The sequence below is a fragment of the Thermobia domestica genome, chromosome 2 (genome assembly GCF_964235325.1).
Source record: "Thermobia domestica chromosome 2, izTheDome1.hap1.1, whole genome shotgun sequence".
Lineage (NCBI taxonomy): Eukaryota > Metazoa > Arthropoda > Insecta > Zygentoma > Lepismatidae > Thermobia > Thermobia domestica.
The window spans coordinates 84,159,094-84,185,979 of NC_137455.1; the positions used below are offsets into that span (position 1 = coordinate 84,159,094).

The 26,886-nt window shown below is 35.4% G+C and overlaps 1 protein-coding gene across 5 annotated transcripts in view; it reads right to left on the minus strand.

Annotated features, from left to right (window-relative positions):
* Hasp (Hig-anchoring scaffold protein) overlaps positions 1-26,586 on the minus strand; it is an 819,228-nt gene extending 792,642 nt beyond the window's left edge. For all 5 annotated transcript variants that reach the window (XM_081743356.1, XM_081743348.1, XM_081743332.1 and 2 more), the window contains exon 1: positions 26,065-26,586. In XM_081743356.1, the coding sequence (XP_081599482.1) occupies positions 26,065-26,134 (70 nt within the window). In that variant the 5' untranslated portion in view covers positions 26,135-26,586. The remainder of the gene's footprint in view (positions 1-26,064) is intronic.
* Positions 26,587-26,886: the final 300 nt, after the last annotated feature.

The following is a 26,886-nucleotide window of genomic DNA, read 5'->3' on the forward strand; positions in this document are numbered from 1 at the left end:
ACCTGTTGAAAATGTTTAGTAGACCATTTTTTCTTGGCAGTATGTATACAAATATGTAAAAACTGTCTATCAGAACAAAATTCAAAATAACAATTATTTAAAAATATTTCCGATATTAGATTCTAATTATATTTCTCTCTTTCGCTTATCTTCGCGACCACCAGGTTGATAAACCCTGTCCTATACTATTTCTTCTTCTTGCAGACCTGTGTTCCTGTGGGTTGAAGTGTTAAACCAGCGATTCAAGGGGTCCGAATTCGAATCCCGACTGGGGTATGGTTGTTTGTGGATTCTAAAACCTTCATAGCAGTGCTATAGGATACTCAAGATGGGCCGAACACCTTGGTTACTTAACGGGCCCAACAATGCATTTGTTGTCTTCTTCTCATTATTATTATTTTTACTAATCATACTGCTCATATTAATAATAATAATCATACTGGTACTACTACTACTACTACTACTACTACTACTACTAATAATAATAATAATAATAATAATAATAACAATAATAATAATAGTCATACTAATAACAATAATAATAATCATAGAAAGCCATTTTTGAGTTGTGGTTTCAGCGTGTCCCTTTTCTCCACCGGAAAAACGTCTTCGTTTGGAACTATCGTGTTTATCGTGTTCCATTTGACATCGGTTCGCATCAATGACGTACTAGTGATCCCAATCATCACCGACTGTTATCATCTTGAGTTTGTAATATTTATCTTCGTGAGAAAATTGGTTCCAGTGTATCGCATTCTGGCGTGTATGACCAGAGCACATAACTTTCAGGGGCTATGGAGGAACGATCATTCTACTTCCGGTTCGACGACGTTGCGAATCGTAAGAGTAAGCATATTTTTATCTTTCAATATGTTCTTCCACTTGTGCAAGTTTCAATGCGATATTCACCGAGGAGTTGGATAGCTTTCCTCGTAAGTGACACTGATCTTCTACATGAAATTCATGAATTCGCAGAAATATACAGCAAAGACATTTCTTCAGTATTTTCGCTAGCAATTTTAACTACGTAGTCCGCACTTACTAATGAAATTTCAAATAATAATAATAATAATAATAATAATAATAATAATAATAATAATAATAATAATAATAATAATAATAATAATAATAATAATAATAATAATAATAATAATAATAATAATAATAATAATAATAATAATAATAATAATATTTATTTCTGTGCCATGAACAGCCTAACGGCAAAAATACAGCACTTTATCAGAGAAGATAAACACATATTACATACAATGTAAGCTACATACTAAGACAATAAAACATAATGATAAAATAAAGTAAAATAACATCGGATAAATAATTCCTTGTCAAATATATAATAATAATAATAATAATAATAATAATAATAATAATAATAATAATAATAATAATAATAATAATAATAATAATAATAATAATGAGTGAACTAGCTTCTTTTCTTACAGTGAAAAGCCACTTTCTTTCACCCAGTTTCGCAGAAGTCTATATAACATTGACAATTCTGACCACTTCTGTCACAACTGCGAGTGCACAATGTTTATTTCCCAAACTTAAGATAATAGAAAACACTATATGAGGAGCACCATGAGTCAAGAAAGAAACCAGTAGAGTGAGCCACCGTATAGTAGAGGCAATATACGGTTTGACCCGGAAATAATTGCAACACAAATGATTTTTTCGTTTATCACTTCCAAATAGCGTTGGTAATAATATATTCAAAATCCGCTTTCGTAATGCTTGGGGAAAGTCCGCCATCTTGAATTCAATATGGCGGCCACACCGAGACATCGACTCACACTTAAATGACAATATCTACTCACAGATTTAAGCTGAAAACTTCGTTCCTGCGCCATTTTCAAGATAATAGCATACCTTAAGGGATGCAAGTTTGCATGCCTCTATGTACCACCGCCATATTGAAAAATGGCGGCGATTATTAAAAATATAGTTTCTTTTTAAATTGGCAATAATGTTTTATTGGCAGATAACTCAGAAACTAACAGAGATATGCAGAAATTTCTTGAAATAAACGTAAAAGGTCATGATCTTAGCTTTCCAACGAGGGTACTTATGTTCGTTTATCTTACAAAGTAACGGAGCTAGTCGAATTTATGTGGCACCGGGCGGATGTGCGATTTTCGATAATATGACTTTTTTCTCAGGTTCCTGTTAGAAGCTAAGTAGACGCAGTATACGGATTGACCAGTAAATAATTGCAACACAAATAATTTTTGAACCAGGATGTGTATCAAGGTGTATTTAGCTACATATTAAAAATCTTCTACTCACCTCCTTGGGGAAAGTCCTCCGAAATTTCGTTGAAATATGACTTTTGAGATTTCGTTCAGATGTCGCTACACATTGCAATAATCCATCATTGAAATGAAAGAAGATGTGAAAAATTGCTCAAAATTACGATATTTCTTCAGTCCTTGTTATGGTTAACGCTACATGTCTATTTGAAAGGCAAGAATTAAAACAGTGTAGCAACCTCTTCACTGAAAAAATTGTCCTCGTCTTTACAAAGTTTACACCGTTTTCCACATTATCACAAGTTTCTTCCAGGCAATTGTCACTAATTTATATTAGTAATAGATCACGTTTCTGGCATGAATATTTCATGTCTCTATTGTTTTCATGTATGTGTATATATAATGGATAACAATTAAAACAGTGTAGCTATCTAATCATTAAAATGAATGATCATTTTCATAAAATTCTAGAATTTCTTTACACATTGCACAAGTTTCTCTCACATAATGCCCACATTCAATGTACAAACTATATCTACTTTGCACCGCATATGTGTATGTTCATACCTTATATGCATATTCAATACATAAAAACTACATTAATAATTAAAACTAATAATTTTCATTTTCAAAAACTTCAGTTTTGTCTCACATTATCAAAATATTTAACCAGAAACTGGTCACAAATTGATGTACAAAACTGTCCATACTCCTTGCATCAACACACCATACTGACATAGTTTTCTGCGGATATGTATATTTAGTAAATGGCAAATAAGCAGCACACCAACCAGCATAGAGATATTTCATTGAAGAGGATGAGTAGGGATGCAGCTGATACTAAAAAGAAAATACTTGATTTCTTAACATTATGTCAGCCGTTCCGAACTGAAGAGGAACTTATTAATATTACGAACGGTTTAACTGCCCAAGATCGTGTCAATGTTGATAAAGCAAAATGTGTTTGACAAAATATTTGACTGAAAATGAAGGAAAATTCGTCAGACTCATTCATATTTTGGAAGAAGGATAAAGCCATTACAATGGCAGACAAGAAATCCATACATAGGATTACCGGATCAATCAGTATGAAACATAACAAGCATTTCCAAATATTAGCAATTGTTGCTATGAGAGGAAACATGAATCTAGAAGACGTTTTCTCCTATGAGCTTTGTTCTGTTCCAAGAACTTTTTTTTGAAGATTATGAGAATCTACGACTAGCAAATAAATCAGCACTGGCTAATGCTTTATGGAAAATGACAAGTTCACCTTCAAATACACCAACGTCTTGTAAATATGTGATTGACGGTGGGTGGTTGCTCCACCAGGTCAATTGGCCAGTGAATCATACATTCAAAACAGTATTTGAGTCTTACGTTTCTTACATGAAGACACACTTCAGTGACGCTTCAGTTATTTTCGATGGTTACATTAGTGGTCCATCGATAAAGGATTGCACACACCTAAGGACAACTAGAGGTTTGAGCGCTCCTGAAGTGCTCCTTTCTCCAGAAATGAAACTTTCTATGAAAAGGGAGGGACTAATTCGAAAATTGGGTTTGGAGCTTTCTGCTGTTGGATTTCAAGTTTTGTGTTCAGACAGGGATGCTGACACACTGATAGTCAACACAGCTATTCAAGAATCACGAAACCAAGATACTTGTGTTGTTGGAAATGATACTGATCTGCTCATTCTTCTCCTAAATCTATCACCGTCAAACACGAATGCTTTGTTTTATAAAACAGAAACTAGGCTTTGGGACATTAAATCTACGAAAACAGACCTTGGCGAACTCTGTAAAAATCTTCTATGTATCCATGTATTTCTTGGTTGTGATACAACATAACGTTTTTTGGAAAAGGAAAACAAGTGGCATCACAACTAGCTAATTCCTATGAGGCCTTTCAGAAATTCATCTCTATTTTTAATTCTAAAAATGCCTTTAAAGAAGAAATTATTCGTGCTGGAGAACAGGCAACAGCAAGGCTGTACGAATGCAAGAAAGATGAATCTCTTGTTGCTTTAAGAATATGAATGTTTTCTAGCAAAATCAGTACAGCAACAGATTTTGTACGACCAGAAAACGTTCCCCCTACTCCTGATGCACTTAAATATCATTCTCTGCGTGTTTACTACCAAATCATGGAAAGGAAGAGTCTATCCTCTCAAATGCGACCAGAAGATTGGGGATGGCGACTACATAAGGGAATGTATTTTTCAGTGATGATGGACAGGAAATCTGCTCCTGAGAATATACTGGAAATCATTCATTGTAATAGTCATGGAAATTGTATAAGCACGAAGTGTTCTTGCAAGAAGTATGGTCTGTTTTGTACATCATTTTGTGGACAGTGTCTGGGATAAACTTGTGATAATGTAGAAAGGGAATCAGAACATTTTGACAATGAAGACGACTTGTTTTAGTAATTAGGTTGGTGTGCTGCTTATTTGCCATTTACTAAATATACATATCCGCAGAAAACTATGTCAGTATGGTGTGTTGATGCAAGGAGTATGGACAGTTTTGTACATCAATTTGTGACCAGTTTCTGGTTAAATATTTTGATAATGTGAGACAAAACTGAAGTTTTTGAAAATGAAAATTATTAGTTTTAGTTATTAATGTAGTTTTTATGTATTGAATATGCATATAAGGTATGAACATACACATATGCGGTGCAAAGTAGATATAGTTTGTACATTGAATGTGGGCATTATGTGAGAGAAACTTGTGCAATGTGTAAAGAAATTCTAGAATTTTATGAAGATGATCATTCATTTTAATGATTAGATAGCTACACTGTTTTAATTGTTATCCATTATATATACACATACATGAAAACAATAGAGACATGAAATATTCATGCCAGAAACGTGATCTATTACTAATATAAATTAGTGACAATTGCCTGGAAGAAACTTGTGATAATGTGGAAAACGGTGTAAACTTTGTAAAGACGAGGACAATTTTTTCAGTGAAGAGGTTGCTACACTGTTTTAATTCTTGCCTTTCAAATAGACATGTAGCGTTAACCATAACAAGGACTGAAGAAATATCGTAATTTTGAGCAATTTTTCACATCTTCTTTCATTTCAATGATGGATTATTGCAATGTGTAGCGACATCTGAACGAAATCTCAAAAGTCATATTTCAACGAAATTTCGGAGGACTTTCCCCAAGGAGGTGAGTAGAAGATTTTTAATATGTAGCTAAATACACCTTGATACACATCCTGGTTCAAAAATTATTTGTGTTGCAATTATTTACTGGTCAATCCGTATACTGCGTCTACTTAGCTTCTAACAGGAACCTGAGAAAAAAGTCATATTATCGAAAATCGCACATCCGCCCGGTGCCACATAAATTCGACTAGCTCCGTTACTTTGTAAGATAAACGAACATAAGTACCCTCGTTGGAAAGCTAAGATCATGACCTTTTACGTTTATTTCAAGAAATTTCTGCATATCTCTGTTAGTTTCTGAGTTATCTGCCAATAAAACATTATTGCCAATTTAAAAAGAAACTATATTTTTAATAATCGCCGCCATTTTTCAATATGGCGGTGGTACATAGAGGCATGCAAACTTGCATCCCTTAAGGTATGCTATTATCTTGAAAATGGCGCAGGAACGAAGTTTTCAGAATAAATCTGTGAGTAGTTATTGTCATTTAAGTGTGAGTCGATGTCTCGGTGTGGCCGCCATATTGAATCCAAGATGGCGGACTTTCCCCAAGCATTACGAAAGCGGATTTTGAGTATATTATTAGCAACGCTATTTGGAAGTGATAGACAAAAAAAGCATTTGTGTTGCAATTATTTCCGGGTTAGGCCATTTTTTCTCGTTTGTTTCTTCTACTAGTACAAGTTTGACCCTGCTAGCCAGCCTCTAATTACGCCCATGTTCGATTTCTTTCTTTTTCTTTTTTTCTTTTTTTGCATCCTTCTTAGAAACCAATTTTAACAAATCAAGACCTACTTGCAAAATCGATCCATGTTATGCAGGTTTTTGTGCTCAAAATCATGAATTCGCTTTCTCACAACTAAGTTAAGCCTGCCCTCTCAATTCGCTGCGTGTGCAAATGATTGGCAGCGATTCCGAACTCGCTTGCGCAGCTTGCACTTGCATTGGACCAGTAGAGCTCATTTAGCATCTTGTTTACGTGCTGTAAGCAAGATGTAAAGTCAGGCTGTAAAATCAGGCGTGAACGTATTATGTTCAACAGGCGGATAAATAAATAAATCTGTAAAGAAGTCTGACTGACTGATTGGCTGATAAACGCTTAAACCAAACTGCTTAAGCTAGAAACTTGAAATTTGGTCAATATAGGACATTTGTGATATACGGTACCACTGAGGAAGGATTTTCGGAAATTCGATATGAAAGGGTGGGATTGGGGTTGTGATTATAATAATAAGATATCCATAGGCCTTATTCCCTATCAGATTTCGGGGAAATTACAAAGTGTAACGTAATGCACAACTTAATATCAATTATAACTGGTATGTCCAGTGGTGCTATTCTAATTTTTTAACAACCGTCATTCTCTCTCTCTCTCTCTCTCCCTCTCTCTCTCTTTATATATATCCTGCTGTACTTCCACAAGTTTTATAGAGGTAGTTAGTGAGTACTACAAATTATATGCCCGTAGCCAAACTTCCTTTATGAAATTTTGTGCATGAGCACCTTAAGATTTTGAAACATGTATTTTTGAATAGCGCACATATAGATCCTAAGTGAAGTCTTGACCCGACTACGTAGGTCCCATAGTTTTGGAGTTATGGACTTTTAAAGTTCTTTTTTTTATGTTTTCGGCAGCCTATAACTACGACAGGAAGAATTTGTGCACCCAGGTTGGTCTATACTTTTTGTTTTATGTTGGTATCAGGAATCACCTCCCAAACACTCTGGTGTCGGTGTTGTTTTGAAACACTCTGCATATGAGAGGGAGATAATAGATGAATAGGTACATAGATATGATTATCTTAGAAAACAAATCATACAAGGTAGAAAAAACTTTTTTTTTTTTTTTACTAGATACCACAAGTAACAAATAGCGACATATACAGCATCCTAATACAAGGTGGCGTGAGGAAATAATCTTGCACTGCGAATATATTGAAAACAAATTGTCCAAAATACATGGCTTTCAAAAAGTATTGGAAAGACCTTCATCCAGCAATAGGACTGTAATTGCAGGCTTTCCATTGCTCCTATATTTCCTATTTTTCCTATATATTTGCGTTTCTTCCTATAAACTCCTATATTTCCTACATTTTAACGAAACTTCCTATATTTTTGTGGCATTGCTACTTCCACTTCTAAAAATAGCATAAGGAAAAAGGTGTGGGTGGTTGGAGGGCCTTTTGTATAGGGTGGTTGAATGGAGACTCTTCTGTGTTCCGTCCTTTCCTGCTTATTGTTTAAAGATAATTACAGCAAATAAAATACAGTTAGCGCAAAAAGTATTCATTTACCTACAAAATGGAACAAAAAATAAACTAGTTTCGTTATATTCATTAAAAAGATCTATGGAGTAGTGATGTTAACTTATAAATAATTTATTTAGGTGTACCAATACTTTTGCACTAACTGTAGACAAATAATTGTAGAATATGTTACACATAGTCAAATCTTACCTTAGAAACGCCAGCTGCAGAATGTTTACATTTTAGATTTTATTAGATGCACTAAGTTCTGTGTGCAATTGTATATTTAGATTCGTATCAAACCAACTCTTTGTATCTATCATGTATTTTGTGATTTTTTAAATGAATTCTGCATTGATTTTTACAACTTACGTATATTAATTAAAAATAAAAAAATAACCTAGAAATGATAGGATCTTGCAAGTGATGAAATTATTCACATCTTGGAAACGTATACTCACAAACACTGATTTTCTGATGCAGATCCTTTTTACATTTTCCTTATGGGCGTTGCTTAGTACTGGTGAGCTACATACGAAAACACTAAGAAACTCGTATAAATTTTTACATCGAGATAATTACCCATTTAGTTACATTTAGAGTAGAATATAACTCTAACAATTGGAGTAATTTCCATGTGATTTTTTTTTATTTCCACCTATTCGATAGTTGAAATGTTCCTTTTTCCAGAAACTTCCTATATTTTTGCTTCGTGATTTCCTATATTTTTTCATTAGCATTGGAAAGCCTGTAATTGACGATAATGATAGGTATGTGTTTAATAATTCTCACCATATCACTCATATAGCCCCAGTGGTCATTCATGATATATTAGGAATAAACGCTTATACCTTGTTATGAGAGATCATGTGTCTAATCCTACAGCCATAACAATTTCTGAAATCAAAAATAAAATAAAATTTACCTTTCCCCCATCCTGCCAGTAATCTGTATGTACAGAGCAATGCACAGAAACAATATGTACAGAGCAAAGTAAGGTTCTTTAAGTAGGTCATTTGTTTTTGGATGTGAAAAATTTGTATCCAACAAGCTCTCCCTTCCTTCCAGCTACCTGTGTGTGTATGAGATTTTATGACTCGGTATAACAAAAGGTTCTTCGACCCCGAAATATTTTAAAAACCGGTTCTAACGAACCGGCTGAATAGCAAGACTGGGTATGCCTATTATCACAGCGCAAAAACTTAAATTTTGCATTATGTTGATGCAAACCGTTATGGAATACGCCCCTATCCCGGAATCCCTGAAGGTAGAGACATGGGGCCTTATGCAGAGCCGTTTTGAAGCGCGATTAGAGCCATATTAAAGAGTTCGACTAACATAAGTCTCCTGCAATAGTCAGTAGTTTAGTATGGCGCTAATCATACGTCGAAACGACTCTGTAAGGCGGATGAAATTTAGTACTTGTGTGTGATGGCCAGAAGTACTGTTACATTTAATTTCAGTTCTTCACATTATTTTCTTGTTCATAATATGGACTTCTTAATTAGCTATTGTTCTATATTCTTAATGATTTTCTCAAAAATTATATTAAGGTATTATCATACTTATATATTGCCACACCTAAGAAAGCAATAAACCATGACAAATCAGGGTTCAAGAAGGATTAGCAGAAGAAGAAAAAGAAAGTTATTCACAAAATAATACTTCGCTCAAGGATCTTATAAAATAGAGGATTTGCCCTTACAACAAAATCTTGAAGCCATACGTCACAGTTTCACCACCCCTACTCTGCCCACTCCGCCCAATAAGATCGCAATGTTTTGAGCCAACAAACATGGCGGGAATGAAAGTAGCCAATCAGACGATGTCGGAAACGAGAGCAGCCAATCAGACCTGCCGATGCTCGGTTGTTTTTTGGCTTCATTATTTAATAGGATGAAGATATATATGGGGCAGATCCTCTATTTTATAAGATCCTTGACTTCGCTAGTCATTTCTAGTTTTGTAATATGTTCTCTTTGTCACGTTATGAAGTTTTAAATTATTCCTTAGCCACGAATCATTTCTTGCTTTTCTTACTACCATAAATAATTGTCATTACATCTGAAAGTAGTTTATATAGTTTAAAAATGTTATGGAATACATTATGCAGTAGTTCTGTAAATAATTGAAATTAATGTTAATGTCATTTGCTCGATAAAAACTCATAATAACCGGTGAGTAAAATGTTAATCAGAGAGTTAACAATAGCACAAGTCTTAATACGGTTTTAGGGATGTACCGATACCACTTTTTCGCCGATACCGATACTGAAAAGGCCGACACTACCGATACCGATACTTTTCGACACATTTCTTATATATATTATAAGGAATTTTCAGAATAGTGAAATGGTCACTGTAATAGATATATTAGATATAAGGCAAAAGTTTGACATACAAATAAAAAAAGGCAGAATTTCATATTAGGTTCCATACAAAAAATATATTTCCTCTAAATTTAATCCGGTTCACATAAAATAAACTAGAAAGCAGCAAATACTAATATAGTGTAAACTTAATTCTAAGACGAGCTCCTTCGTGGCTAAGCGGTTAGCGTACGCGCCTTTGGCGTGGGAGACCCGGGTTCGATACCCAGTGGGAGCTCATGTGGTTCGGATTCCACGTTAATCAGTAGGTCCACGTCTCATATAGCCTCGCTGCTGAACGGGACGTTAAACTCAAAATCAACTCAACTCATTAATTCTAAGAGTCAGTGATTGATATTTAGAGTGATAATGTACTTTGATAGTTATATTGTATTTAGTAGTTTCTGTTACATACATATAATGCAAATGGATACTACCGTTACAAAATGTTATTGTTTACAAAATTATGCCTGTTGAACCAAATGTTGCTGAGTACGAGGGGGGACCCAAAAGAAACCGGATTGAAAGAGCGCTGCCGTTCCTAGGCGTAGTAGAGAGTTCTCCTGCTAGGTGGGTCTAGTAGAAACCTTCCCAGATCAGTTGACCAAGCGGCGTCTGCGTAGGAGGTTAACATTTGATCGTATTGTTTTTCTCAACTGTTCTCGTTTGTCGCCTGTGAAATCGTTATGGCAGATTCTAAGGAACAAGGAGTGTGTTTGCTTCTTAGTTGGAAAATCGGAAACGAAAACTTACCAAATGCTTCAGAAGGATACTATGAACCGCACACAATTTTGTGAGTGGTTTGGGCGCTTTAAGTGTGGTGAGATGAGTGTTGAGGATCATGCTCGTTCTGGGTGCTTTTTGTCACTTCGAAACGACGAAAACATCGAACAAATCTGCCCCAAAATCAGCGAGGATCGTCTTTTCATGATCGATGATATTTCAAAACAGGCAGGAGTGAGTTGGAGCTCGTGCCAGCGTGAGGTTTTGCAAATGAGACGTTACCGCTAAGTTTGTTTCTCGCCTGCTCACACAGGATCAAATAATTCGTCTGAATTTGAGCCAGGATTTGAAAAATCAGATTGAAAGTGATCCAAACTTTTTGACCAACATGATGACATTTTCCAAGAATTAAACAAAATCTAAAAGAAAAATGTTTTGATGGTGTAGAGGCTGTAAAAAGAACTTCGCAGAGCGCATTGGACGATATAAAATTTCCAGAATTCCAGAGGTGCTTCAAACAGTGGGAAAGAAGATGGGAGAAATGAATTGCATTTAATGAATAGTACTTTGAAGGAGACAGAAAGAATTTTGTAAAAAAAAGTAATAATTATTTTTTTAGAACGAAAGTCCGGTTTCTTTTGGGTCCTCCCTCGTATATCATACAAAAAAAGAATAAGAGTGTTATTTAAGGGAAGTCGAAGACGATATAACTATTTATTAACTTTAGACCTTTTTTAAGCAGTAAGGAGAAAATAATGACAAAGTGAGAGCTTGTGGTTTCTTTCATAGCATTTTATTCTGAATCGAAACATCTGTCTCGTTTGGGATTCAAATTACGGGTCTGCTATGTTTAGGGATGCGCACGAGACAAGATTTGAGACTGTCTCGTCTCGAAAATGTGCTTTAAAAGTGATGTCTCGACTCGAAAAATATATATTTTTCTATTGCAAGAGCTGTGTCTCGACTCGAATTTTGTCACGAATATTCTGTCTCGACTCGACTCGAGCGTATCCCTAGCTATGTTGACCATGAGCGCCAGAAGGGGGATGGTAAGGTGAGACCCCTCTGGCTCACGAAAATGTATACTTAATATAGCAAACCACGTATATTAAATACCAGACGTAATACAGCAACTATGGAATGGGCTCCTCCTAAAAAATTTTCTTCGTGCGCCCATGATCCTAACTGACGACCTTTGGCTTTTCTTCAGCACTATTTTGGCATGGAGGGACTAAAAATATCCGAGAGTAGTTGAGTATGAGAAGTGCGAATCAAAGGCCTACACATGCATAAAGAAATGGATTGCACAATAGATATTGGTAATAATATAGATCAACTTTAAGTCTACAAGAAATCGATGAGTGTCACTGTTAATATTAAACAAATTAAAAATAGTTCGGAAAATGTATCGGTAAATATCGGTGTTCATTTGCCGATACCGATGCTCCCAAAAGTGACCGATGTCACCGATACCGATATATAGTACATCCCTAGCTATTAGCTATTCCTCCAATATTTATAAACGTTAACTCAACTGTTATTATTAAGGCCCGGATTTTTATGTAAAAACATATTTTTTTTTTCAAACAAAGCTTCTAAAGGAGCGCTTTATACTTTGAAGCCAAAACTGAGCGTAGGTGAAGGGAAGATACTCGTAGACACAGCACTGAATTTTATATTACTAAAGAAGGAGAAGGGTTTCGTTGCAGTACGTTGTTATTGCCTTCACTACCACGTGATATGTCAATCGTGATGATGCTAGGGTTTCCAGACTGGCATCAAAATCTCATACTAATTGACGCTCTTTTAGCAGAAGCTTTTTGGTGCCAAACGCCACTTTCTTTCGTAACATTATCGCGTTTCAGTCTAGATATTTGACGCCAGTGCCTTATATACAGAACCAAGTTGTGGGATTCTTGTTAATTTAGTCGTTGTCGTACAGTGGTGAAGTTCATATTTTCGGATCTGTAAATTAATGATACCCAAAGTAAAGTCCAGTGTGCGTGAACGTTTAGAAAACTACGTACTGAAAATTAAAAACACTTTTACCAAACCACTTGGCGTAACGTTCCGATTTGTGGGCCTGAGCCGCTCCACGCCATCTGTTAGCGATTGGTGGAACTACGTCCAGCCTAGCGACGAACGCGTCGTGTCGCTTATCGCTACTCGGCGTATCGAGAGTTTCCTAGACCTAGTGGCCGTCATGTCTTTTATACACGTGGCTCCCCAGTTTGCCTCACGAACGCCGAAAATTGGGGAAGCACCGACCGGGAATCGAACTCGGGACCACGCGGACATAAGTCCAACGCTCTAACCACTAGACTACGGTGTCCCCAAAACACTTTTACTACCGACGGTAAAATCTTATTTTGTCAACTGTGTTCGAAACGTATAAGTGCAGGTCAACGTAATCAGGTAGTGCAACACTTGTTAGATAGTAAACATATTGCTGCTGCGTCACGTGTTTCATCGTGACAAGCTCTTATCGGAGAACCTACTGCACACTTATCTTTCAACGTCACAAGAAATACACAGTACTATTTAGATTTATCTAAAGCGTTCGTTTCTGCTGACATACTCCTGTATAAGGTAAATAATCCGAAATTTTCTTTTCAAATATACGAACTTGTCCTCCAGATGAGTCACCGCTTCAGAAAAACTGTCTACCTAAGTGCTATGAAGAAACATTAAGTCTGTATATGAAAACGAAAAAAAAAAATGGGTGAGCAGTGATGAAACTAGGATTCTGTTAGAAGTAGAAAAGTGGGAAATATCAGTCTATAGTAGGTGTAGTGATAATGATCAAATAATTTCCAAACAATATTTCTTGCTAGCCTCTAAGGAACTTTCAGTTACGAATCACGTGACAATTGTCAGGCTCTTCAATGATCTTTGCACATTTTGTAGCCGAATGGTGTGAAGTATGACAGTGTTTTGCTTTTTCTGACTGATGGTTCTTCTTATATGAGTAAAGCTGCTGAAGCTCTTTCAATATCCTACCGTAATGCGATTAACGTGACTTGAGTCATAGACGCCCACATCGATTGTGTAAAAAAAAATCAGAATCCTTTATCCTAAAGTGGATAAGTTGGTGTCAAATGAAAAAAAGTCGTAAAATCGCCACCTGGAATTGAACTTTTCAAAGAAACAAATCCCGATCTTTCACTTCTTCCAACACACATAATCATGCGTTGGGGTAAATGGCTTAATGCAGTACTATGTTATGCCGATAATTTTGAAGCATTTGCATCAATAGTAATTAAACTAAACCCAGACGATGCTTTATCCATTGAAATTGTTCAAAATTTAGTAAGTGACAGCTGCTTGAAATGCGATTTGGCTTTTATATCTGCCAATTTCGGTTTCTTCACTCACGCTATAAAAAAACTAGAAACTACGGGAGATTTATTGAGTGCTTCGGTTAAAGAAGTACAGTGTGTTGAAAGAAAGCTGAATGCTCTTTCTGCTTCGAAAGTTGAAGTCATAAGAAAAAATATAAGGATTTGTTTGAGGAAAACATTGGCTATAAAACCCTATGTAAAATATCTGAAGTATTGGAAACCCAAAACATAAAAGAAGTTGATTGTATGAATATTTGTGATATGCCCCCTTTTCAAATACACAAGGTTAACATAGTGTGATGTAGAACGTTTCTTTCCTCAATATAAGGCATTATTCCGTATCAATAGGCATGGCTGTACGATGGACAATTTGGAAAAGACGTTAGTCATTCACTGCAATACCCATGGATTTCGAAATCTGATGAATAGGAGCTATTAGTGAGTACCAGTATTTATTTTTCTTATGTTGTGCGTTTTCCTATTCTTTTTCCTGTTATTTTTTGTTAAATATTTTTTTTTAATTTTTAGCAAATATTTTTTTCAGTTTTTAGCACAAAAAATAAATATTTTACAATTTTTAGCACACAAATATCCGGACCCTAGTTATTATAATGTTATGAATTAAAGAGAGAAAAGCAGATTAAGTTCGCAAATTGTGAAATAAGTTGAAATGATTATGCAATAAGATGATATTTATTTAACAGAAATGAATCGACTACCTAGGCTAATTAATGTAGCTGGCAACACCTTATATGAATATGACTTATGATTCGAAGAAATTACTATGTGGGGAGTGTGAGAGTACCCAAAATTGTGAAGGTTCCATAGATATTCCTTGTCCTGGCGATTCACTGTTGGTGAATTTCGTGACTTTCGCCCACAAGAAGACTGTCGTGGTGGCTTTCCCCTTAAAGGAACTGGTTTTGCTCAAGAGCACAAAATCAATCACGAATGAATGAAATACGTGTATTTTCTAATAGAAAATATTAATCATTACTGCATTTAAATCGTATTCTAAACCACTTGGCTATAGATTATTCACAATGGTTACTCAAAAGTTGAAATACAATATTTTTTCTTTCTTTGTTATGTAAACTTGTTATGCAACTAACCAAATTCGACCGACTTGCCTGTGTGAGTAATTTAACACAAAATCACCCATTTCGCTCACAATTGTAAGTGTGAGCAAATTTAGATTTTTTTTTTGCCAAATCTGGCTCGGAGTCAGAAGCGTCATTGGAAAGAGCTATTTCCCCGCGAGCTCAAGAAACACACACTTTTATAATAAATTATGTACTAACATACTAATAATAAACGTAAAATTTTCATGTCAGCGGTCAATCCTGCCTATTCCCTCTGGTAAAATCGGGAATGACGATACTGTTCGGAATTTACTCATTTTTACATAAACTAAAATTATATAAACTAATAATAGAAGCACTTACTCATATCATACATAAACCAAGCCAAAACACTATGAAACACTATGAAAGATTAATTAATATCATAAAATAATGTACGCAACCACGGAAGAAGAAAAGCAAGAATAGAAATTTACACTCCATACAAACTACAAATTTCCTTTAACATAACGACCAGCAGTATCATTTCACCACATTCAGAAGGTAAGGATGCTAGTTAACCAACGTATTACGCACAAATTAATGCAAATTATTTTCTCTCATTCATATATTCCGACTTTGTTGTGTTTGATCCCTTTTCAGATAAAGCAAAGGATTTCTTCACCTTTAGACTCTGACTCATGGTTTTAGGGGAATAACCATCCATAGAAAATAACGGAGGAATTTTATGTACGGACAATAATAAAGAAAGTTTATTCACACTTCTTTCAACTCCCTAGTTGACGCTGTGTAGACACTACACTGAGAAAAGTTGCATGTGACATACGTAAAACCGTAGGTTACATGTGTAAATCCTGTAGTTTTTACACTTAACGTACAACCAGCCACAAAAATATCTCCTCCTAAGCGCTCTAATTCCATTATTTGGGGTCCGGGTCATTTGCAGTTGTGAGAAGCCCTAGGCAGATGCAACACAACTTACGCGTAACTTTTCGCGACACTGACAGCAGTTGGTAGACCTGATCCAGGTGCTTATTCAGGTAAAATGGTAACGTAGGTGACTAACGAAACAGTTCCCGCTAAAGATTTTATTTCCTGATTTTTCACATTATCCTCATTACAAACAAAATAGTGTGATCTGGTTGTGTGCTGTAACTGTGGAATATTTGATTCACAGTCAAACGCCAATCTTTGCAGACTACTATTTTCACCTGTTGAAAGAACGATGGAAGATAATTGAACATATCAAACGGAAAAAGTTCGCGAATTATTTAGCTGTTGTCAATGAAAAATAAACAATAATGTACTCATAATTTTTACATTCCTAATAAGTGTTTCTTTAATGTTTCTGTTGTTTATCTGATTTCTTTCATTTATTCATAATACAGTATATGTTATCCTTTTTGGAAAAGGATTGCTATGTCTTCAATGTACAAGTACTTGTATAATACTTTAATGCATGTAAATATATAAATAAATAAATAAAAAGAGTAGTGGCTTAAGGGGTAGTTTCATAATGTTGGGGACGCGAGTTCGATTCCAGTTGTAGCAATTCAGGATTTTTTATAATCTACATAACTGATACTTCTGATGTATGAAAAATATTCAATTTCTCTGGGTCTAAGAGTGGAGACAACTTCCTTTACAGGTGAAATGCCAACAACACAAGATTACATCATCCGTATCAACCTTTGTAACTGTCTGGCAAGTAACGTGTTTGGACAACAATTGAACACATAAGGGCTAAACACGTCCTTACTGCTGTAGTATGGGCAAAAAATGAGTTCCAATGAATTGTTCCTAGCTGTGTACAAATTGCAATAGCGATCGAATTTACAGTAGGAATCGCTATTCACGAGAATGATCCTATTTAAGATGTCACCTCACCTTTCTACTTAGAAGAAGGGAGAAACAAAATATATTACTGTCATCAGCTAACAAATCTTTATATTCCATTTCTTCTTGTCATAAAATGATAATTCTATCTGTAAATCCATAAAAGTAATAATATTATTGCGTTCATATGTAAACTTCAGAAACATCTGGCATACTCTATATCTTTTCTGATCCTATGAATACCTTCGACTATGTTACTTTTTCTTTCCATTGTGTAATAATAATAATAATAATAATAATAATAATAATAATAATAATAATAATAAAGGAATAACATAATTACAATACCAATTACATAAACATTATCTTCCCATTCAGAAAAATTACTAATTACCACGACGGGATTTGAACCCAACTAGCTGCAATGGGAGCTCCCTGCTTACGAATTTTTTTTAAACAAATCGCCTCAACCGGAGTATTGTTCGCCACTTGCACCTCATGTCCTTTTGACGTATTCCAAACACGAACACAGAAATACTGAGGACAATTAAAATCCCGACCTTGCTCTTCAGAGGAATACGAACCCCTAGTGGATTGCGCCTCATGATCACAAGCCGAACGCCCGAGATCACTCGGCTAGTGCCACCGGCTCAAATTGACACAAACTCCTCATATGAATATAAGAAAATAAACTAGTAGTTATGAAACATAAACATAGAGCTGTCTATTTCTACACGTGTTGATACAATTCAAAGAATGTGAAAATAATTTCTATCGTCTTTTCTTCTTTGGAAATTAGAAACTATGGTAAAGACGAAATGTAATGTAAATCGAGACCATCCTTGCAACCTATGACCAGCGCCGTAACTTAGATTCTTTTCTGGGGTGGGAGCAAGCATTAATAAGCTTATTTGGGCCCCCTAGAAAAAGTTGATTTTCTAATTATTGGGCCCCCTCTCTCCAACTTTCTCTTAATCTTTATGGGCCTCCCAGAGCCTGTAGGCCTTCCCACACGGCAAGGTCTGCGGTTCCGTTAAGTACTCCCTGGGCCCATTCCATACATAACAAAATTATTAAGGGGACAATATTGATAAATCTCAAAGCCCTACGAATAAATATTACTGAAATGGGTCCAGACTCATTTTTGTTCTATTTACCTTTTGTATGCTGTTTTGTTTATGTAATGTAGCGTCCCTATTTGATGCTTTATTTCTAATTTAATGTTCATATCGTATATGGAGTAAGAAAATTTTGTCTCAAAATGCGCCCCCTCGAACGGCGGGGAGGTACTCGGGGGGTCAGTTGCTCCCCACAAGTTACGGCTCTGCCGATGACGTAGGCTAAACTTGAAGAACATTTCGTGATATTTTCCTCATTGAGGAACGTCTATATAACTTGTCTTGAGTTAAACAAGGAAATCTCGAGTAAGTCATTAGGCGGAAGTCATTAGGAAGTTTAAATGGTGCGGTAGGTGACTGGTTAGCGCATTGAACTTCTATTTGGTGGACACGGGTTCGAATCCCGGCCAGGTGAAACATTTTCAAGTGTTTCTGTTTCAATTTCAATTTCAATGCATACTCAGTGTGACAAGCAAGATCTTCTCTCCTCCAGAAAGAAAAAGATGTTGGAATGAGGAGAATTGGAGAAGGTCTCTCAATGGAGGCAATCATTTACAAAGTTATTTACAGCAGTTGTTCTAGATTTGATATTTTCAGCTACTTTCAAGCATTTTCTGATTCATATGTGATCAGTGTTTTTATTTCTTTGAATATACAGTATATAATGAAAAAAATACATTACATACGTAGCAATATTGAGATTTACATATGATGTTCATTGGACAACACGATCTGAACCAGAGAGATTGATCTGAGAATGGAGAAATGTTTCGTGTGTCATCTACTCACAATTTTACTTCCATACAGACTTGAATCAGTGCTACCAACTGCTGTCAGTGCCGAGAAAAGTTACGTGTAAGTTGGGTTGCATCTGTCTAAGCGTTCTCATAACTGCAAAAGACCTGGACACCAAGTAATGGAATTAGAGCACTTAGGGAGGATATACTTTTGTGGCTGGGTGTACAGCAAACGTATAACTGAAAAAGTATGTTTTATACGTGCTTTCCGTATAAGTGTTCCGAATAAACGTACTTTCCGTACGAACGAAAAAGCTGTATATAGGCGGTCAGGATCTCACATACAGATGCATGTATGTAGCATATAGCTAACGTATGAAACATACGAATACGTATGTAATATCCGGAAGCCTGTTCGATGTCAGACATTCTGCAACGACATGATGTAATATCTAAGGGGTATATATATATATATATATATATATATAGAGAGAGAGAGAGAGAGAGAGAGATAGATAGATAGATAGATAGATAGATAGATAGATAGATAGATAGATAGATAGATAGATAGATAGATAGATAGATAGATAGATAGATAGATAGATAGATAGATAGGATATGGCTAACGTATGCTTCGTAATGAATTCTGTAGTAAACCTAAAGATACCGTATATTTGTACACTTCGCATCAAAAAAATGGACAGCTAACGCCGTGCAGTTAGGCCACCCAATATACACCTTCTTATCCCATAATCGTGTCAGGTAAAGAGACCCCCTCTCTCTCCTCGTTTCTTCTCTACCATACTAAAATTAGCTAACAACATGAGTGCAATTCTAATTTCAAACTACACATGTATCAGATTAGATAAAATGAAATAACAAAACCGAGACGAAACAAGATTTATAAGTTGATGTAGGGAGCATGAAGGTTGAAATCCCCGAGTGCGATATACCTGGTCTGGAGAATCTAATTAACTGAGAACTTCGGCGTCGTGTTTTTCGAGCTGTAGGGATAACATCCCCTGTACTGGTCACCTATGACAGAAATACTGTTTAAACGCAAGGAAATAAGTAAAATCTCTTTTTTATCCTCTGGGTTACCGAGTCTCAGTCGAATTACCGGGTCACTACGGATTTGAATCCTCGACCCAGTGGTGGTCTACATCATCAGACTGACACGATGATCCGTTTGAGCTCTTAACGTGTTCATTCTATCTGTGCAAATTACGTTATATCCGGAAGAGATGAAATCAATGCTGGATGTTCGGAACAGATAAATCTTCGAAAAAGACTAGAAAATGGTGACCTCTTTGGTTATTTAAAAACAGAATTTTATTTATACTAGTTCGACACAAAATTTATTTCCATCCTATAATACAATGTGCTTTATTCAGGTTGAAATTTGAAACATGCTATATCTGTGAGGAACCTAAACTTTTGCTTTCGAACATTTGTAACTTTTCATTACGATACAGTTTGGACTTCTAATGTAGGGTATTTCTAATAAAAATTTAGCAGTAAAATAGCACTCTTCAATTTTCTCTTTCTTTCTTTCTTTTTCTTTTCGGTTTTTTTTTTTGTTCAGTTTGCATTAGTAGTCTGAAATGGAGGATGTGACTAACGGTATCTACTGGGTATATTAGAACTTGTTTCGGATCAGTACGTCCAATGAACGCTACAAAATTTGCAATCGAACCACACGGAAACAAAGCATGTGTGTGAAACTTTTGACATTATCCTAGATGTGTCTCGGAGTTATAGAGTTGTACTGGAAATTGAGTATGCTATCCATTATGAAAGTGACACAATGAATATTTAAAGCATCCTCTATATATTTGAATAATTCTGAAAATATGTGAAAACAAACGTTATTTCTATGTTGCTGTTAGATTTCTGGAAACGGAACTTTATAAAGTTATGTTCTTTTCTTACTGCGTTTGAATTCCTGAGTTTTATCTGCTCTCCCTTTTCTTTTTCTTCTTCTTCTTCTTCTTTTTTTCTCTCTCTCTCTGTGTGCTTCATTTTTGAATCTTCGTGTAATAGACATCCCTTGGTTTCAACTTTTCATTGTGTGTGTTTCAGTTTCTCCCTACATCAACTTATGAATCTTGTTTCGTCTCGGTTTTGTTATTTCATTTTATCTAATCTGATACATGTGTAGTTTGAAATTAGAATTGCACTCATGTTGTTAGCTAATTTTAGTATGGAGAGAAGAAACGAGGAGAGAGAGGGAGTCTCTTTACCTGACACAATTATACGATAAGAAGGTGTATATTAAGAGGCCTAATTGCACGGCGTTAGCTGTCGCAATTTTTTTGATGCGGAGTGTACAATACGTATACCGCCGTCCGGATAACAGTTTTTTCTCGTTGTATGAATTTCATTTATTTCGTTTTGTATGAAAAATAAATAAATAAATTTGCCAACTAATTACACTGTATAATCATTCAACAGTGCCCACATGAAGGCTGTGATAAAGTAAAAACCTAAGAGTTATGAATTAAATCAAGTATTCATGGCTAACGCGTTACGTTTAGCATTGAAAAAGTTGAATTGATTGATTATTTGGAGCTTTCCGTTCCTCTTCAGCACCAAGGCTATACAAGACAAAAACTACTACCCGAAATGAAATCCGAATCAGAACATGGATTTTAATCCGAAACTTTGTTCCTATTGGGGATCAAAACCAAGACTACGCACAGAAATCGCGCTCATTGCCCACTTTCCTCGAAAGAGCACATTGTATGCCGGTGGTCCCCAACCAAGAACAGGAATCTTTTAAAGGAGAGATGATTACTCTACCAGTTCACCAATGAGAGGAGTTCTGGAATTCAAATAATTATTTAAAACATTCCATCGGAAAGTGAATCTGCGATCACAAGCATAAGTTGTGTCTATTTTTGTATTAAAGAAAGGAGGGTGCATGGAGATTGCTGAGTTTAAAAAGCTTCAGGTAAAAAGATTGAAAACGCATAGTCTTACTAGTTAATAATATGATATATATATATATATAACTTCCTTAAAAAAATATAGTAAAATCATGTGGAAGGCAAGTGATTCTTCTAGCCCCTCCGAGCTTCCATATAGAGCTCGTATCATTCTTTGATTCGGGAAAACTTTATTTCACTTTAAGTAAGATCCGGGCCCAAATATAAACGGTTTTTCTTCTCATATTAAACTATGAAGTTAAACTGCTAAATAACGGAACAACATATATATATATATATATATATAACAGCGGATTTTCGAATGTCTATAGCTATTTCCATCACCTGCATTCAAAATAACTAAACAGCTTCGGATAGTTAATAATAATTACATATGTCGCTTTAAAATATATTTATCCACAGAAAGTACGATGTAACGTAAAAGGGTTGTAGATAAAATTAAAGTTAAAAATCTCCTAACGGGGCCGAAGAGTATAAACAGAAAACCTGTTTATTTGTTATTGTTTCTATAAATCATGATTCAGTGTAACTTACACAAAAATACTATTTCATATACTTTTTTAAATGTAAAGATTTCATAATTATGGCTCCGTGTCGATGGCTTTGCAACTTCCTATAATTTCGTCCTTTTATTTTTCATACTTCAAAAGGAAGAATATAAATATGGCATAAATATATATATATATATATATATATATGACCAATCATATTTGGATCACGGATTGAAAAGATAATGGATAGTATCAGCATGTGATTCCATTACATGGAAGCTAAATAGAATATCGGATATGGTCATCTCTAGATAGAACTCGGAATGAACACATAGTCACACATGCAGCCGGGTTACCACTGTTGGGTTTCAAGTTTTGACAAGAAACTCTATATCATCTCATTAATTCTTTTAATAACCCTTCATCTTTGTTAGTTTTATAGAGGATTGAGAATTCTACGAGCCATCGACGCAAATCTGTCTTCAACGTTCGGGGGGGAGGGAGGTAAGACCGTTACCATAATCTTTTTTTTTTTTAAGCAATGTTCAAAATATTTATGAAGTTGAAAAACAGGGGTTCAGGGGAGCAGAATTGTCTTCAACATTGGGAGGCGATCAGATTTGAGGCTTATTCGGGGGGGGGGGGGATGAGATTCATATTACGGTAGATGAATCTGATTTCTGAGGTGAACCTGTTATATATTATATATCAGGCGATGTGGATCACGTAGTGGTGCATATCAGTATTACAAATCAGGGTAAGGAACACATTCTGAAATCGGAATACATATTTATAATTGGTATGTTTCTATTTAGGCATCCACAATGATCCACATTAAAAATTTAGGACTCTTGTTTTATAATAATATAAATAATGACTTCCCAAAACTCTGAAGAAAGAAAATCAATTATGTATGATCATTGGCGTCTCTGGCATGTAAAATTTGGGGGGGACATCAAAGGAAATGATCTAATTGCTAGTATCTCAGCGGAATTTTAGATTATGTCACTTCAAAATATTGGGGGGGATTCGTCCCCCCCCGTCCCCCCCGCCAGAGACGCCCATGTGTATGATGCAACAATACTCTTATTTGAGCTAAATGATGATGATCTCAATAGCATTATCATTAATTTATTAGGGCATGAACATGAGGTTTACAATATGTGTAGGCTATGTCAATTTTCCAGCATGAGGAAAGGAATATATCTACCTCTGCAACTTATCGCAATTTGCGTTCAAGTAGCGGGAGCGGAATTAATACAGACTGATGTGACTACTAAACGCTCCAGAGCAAGTTCAGTTTGAAGTACTACAGAATATAAGTCTTTTTTAAAAATGGAAAAGCCAAGAGAAATCAATTTCATCTCACTTTCCTTTGTGGTAGTCGGACACAAATCATCACACTTATCCCCAAAAAGCACTTTTCACTTCGGATATTTGGGGGGACAGTCCCCCCAGTTTTAAGTTTGAGAGGACATGTCCCCCTCATCTCTCCGGGATTTGCGCCAGTTGTACAAGCGTTAAACTAAGAATGTACGGTATTTCATTGTTGCTCAATTCCTTGCTTCAATTTATCATGCACTTGAATTATAAATATGATACAGTAATACCTGTCTATGATTCAGATCAGCAAAGACCAAAGGCCGAAATCTACAAATATCGCTAAAGCAATGTGACATAAATAAAGCTAAACTTACAAATATCTTTGAAGTAATGTCCTGATAAGATCCCAGAGACAATATTAATTTGATCTACTTGTAAGCTAGAGTAGGCAAGACCTAAAACTATATCAAAAGTAGTGGTTTGCCAAAAATTTATATCAAGCGATCATGTTCCACACAAACCAGGAAAGAATAAATGTGCATTATCCTTACATAGAGAAAATCTACGAAATCAAAGTAAAACGACTATTCAGCTATAAACGTATAAGAGTATACAAATTAACTATTATTCTCCACGTTTTAACTTCGTTTCGGGCACACTCATAATATTCATAATAATACAATTCATATAATTTTCATAATAGTGATCAGTTCCATAATTCAAAAGGAGGAATATCTGACCAGTCATATTCGGATCACGGATAGATAAAGATAATGGATAATATAAGCATGTGATTCCATTACATGGAAGATAATTAGAATTTCGGATATGGTTATCTCTAGATAGAACTCGCAATGAACACACAGCCACACATGCAAACATCGTACATTGTGTGGGTATCAAGTTTTCACCAGAAACTCTTAATTCTCCCACTTCATCATCTCATTAATTATTGTATTACTCTTCTTCTTCGTCAGCTTTATAAAGGATAGAGGGTGCTATCAGCGTATATACTAAAAATGTACGGTATTTCATTGCTGATCAACTCCATGCTTCAATTAAATATACATTTGCGTTACAGATAAACTATAGTAAAAGCTGTTAATGTTGGACACCTAAAGTTGCGAATCAAAACGTGCAACTTACACAGTATCCAATGAAGTTATGAAGTATTCTATCTTCCTATAAATGTATAACAAACTTACACCAAATATCCAAGTTACAGATATGGCCAATTATATAGGTTTTATTCTGTATACAGTTATACTAATATCGAGTAACATCTGGAAAACATTTCCGCGAGCTGAGTGGCACGGTGGTGTCATTGATACGAGTGTTTATCTCTCGTTCAAAATGTTCCTAGTTCAACTAAAGGCGACCAGAGTGTGTGGGGAACAACACTGTACTGTGACCGTCAGGTTTTTCTCTCCGATTTTCTTCCACTCAGTTCATTCTAATTATTATTCCTTCATGATTCACATACATTGTCGTCCTCAAGGACGGAAGGTATAATGTCTTCGTAGAATTCAAGCAAACCAATAACTTGAACTAGGTTCCCGGGGCAGGAATAATATTTTCTAAATGTAGTATTCCAATATTTTACTAATTCTTTTACATTTCCAATTTATATTGTCAAAATACCTGTTAAATGATACTAGATAGTCATTTCGTATCTTTCACGTCATCGTGTGATCTTACCACTTGTTATACCCTGGAACATTTAGTGAAGGCCATATACACTTTTTTTTTTTTTTTTAATATTCAATCTTATTCTCATTCATCATTCTACCATCGTGGTAGAGTTGACTTCACATTCGGAAGGTTATGGGTTCAAATTCCGCAACTGGGCATACTGAATACGATTTTTCAAGGTTGTTACCTCAGTCACACCAGGTGAATACTGGGATGGTGCGCTGAGCGACTTCCTTCTACGCCCTTTCTCTTCTCCTATCCCGAGCTGATGTTATATGCTAAAAAAAGGTTCTAAATGCTTATAAATTATATATAAACTACAAACTTTGCTTCTCCCGTAGCAAAAAAAGTGGACGCCAATTACAGTTAACGCGTATCTGCTTTAAACCAAATAATATAGACATAGAACATAAAAATAGCTTGTCAAATCACTTTTATTTCAAAAACATCGTCTAGTTTATTCTATTACTTTTGTGTGTAGTAGAAAGTTGCTTTACAACTATAACGTGCCTATTCTTTTTATTTTAATTAAAAAGTGAAAAAGAATATTTAAAACAGAATATAATAAGTAATTATTAGTTTGATTTGTTTACAGACACGAACAAATAGAGGATGAAGAGAAAGAAACGTTTCTGTAAATGTGCAGTGCAGGATGAAAAATGAACACAATATTATTTAAATAAGAAAAAGGAAATCACTTACCAGTAAGGACCAATTCTTGCCAAACTAGAAGAATAAGTAGTAAAACTCGAACCGCTCTTCTCGACGTCATGGATGAAATCACAAGTCGCCAGTGTCCTGTGAACAACTCTGGGTCACTGGGACAATCAACCCCCACCCTGTTTGCAGTCGCAGGCAGAAAAAAGTCAACTGTTTAAAAATATACTATGATTATCAATTTTTAAAATTCTTTTCTTTCTTTCTTAAAATCCACCTAGTTCACAGAATTCACACACTCATTTAAATATATTTCTTGCGATTCTTTTTTTCGTAACTCTCGAATTTTGGTAATTTCTCTATGGTGGTCGCAACATGCTTAGTTTGCTTTTATGTATTTGTTATTTTTTATTTAAGAAAAGAAAAAAAGAAAATAAGACAATAGGCAATTGCAGTTTTCTATTGACTGTTCATAAAAGACTTAAGGAAGCACAAATGATAATTTGCCCGCGTAACCCGTCTGCCTTCGCTACTTTCGATGCCCGCCAACCGTTGTTACCTAGGCAACGTGAGTTACTGGCTCAGCGACTGCTTGTGGAATCGCTTTAACCAGCAGTTAATTCTTGAAACTGGGATAGATGGCAGCATAGTACACAAGTGCATTTTATTTGCTTTTTACTTGCTGATATATTTTTTTCTTTCGGGTTTTTACTTTTCCTAGGTTTAGGGAGTGTGTATGTGACAGCCAAGTGATGAGTTCCACATGACGTTATCATCATGCAAACTTGTCGTATTGCTGTATTTAAAAATTGCTTTTCAGTTCTATGCATACTGACTAATCAGGGTAAAACAAATCGCTAAAATAAG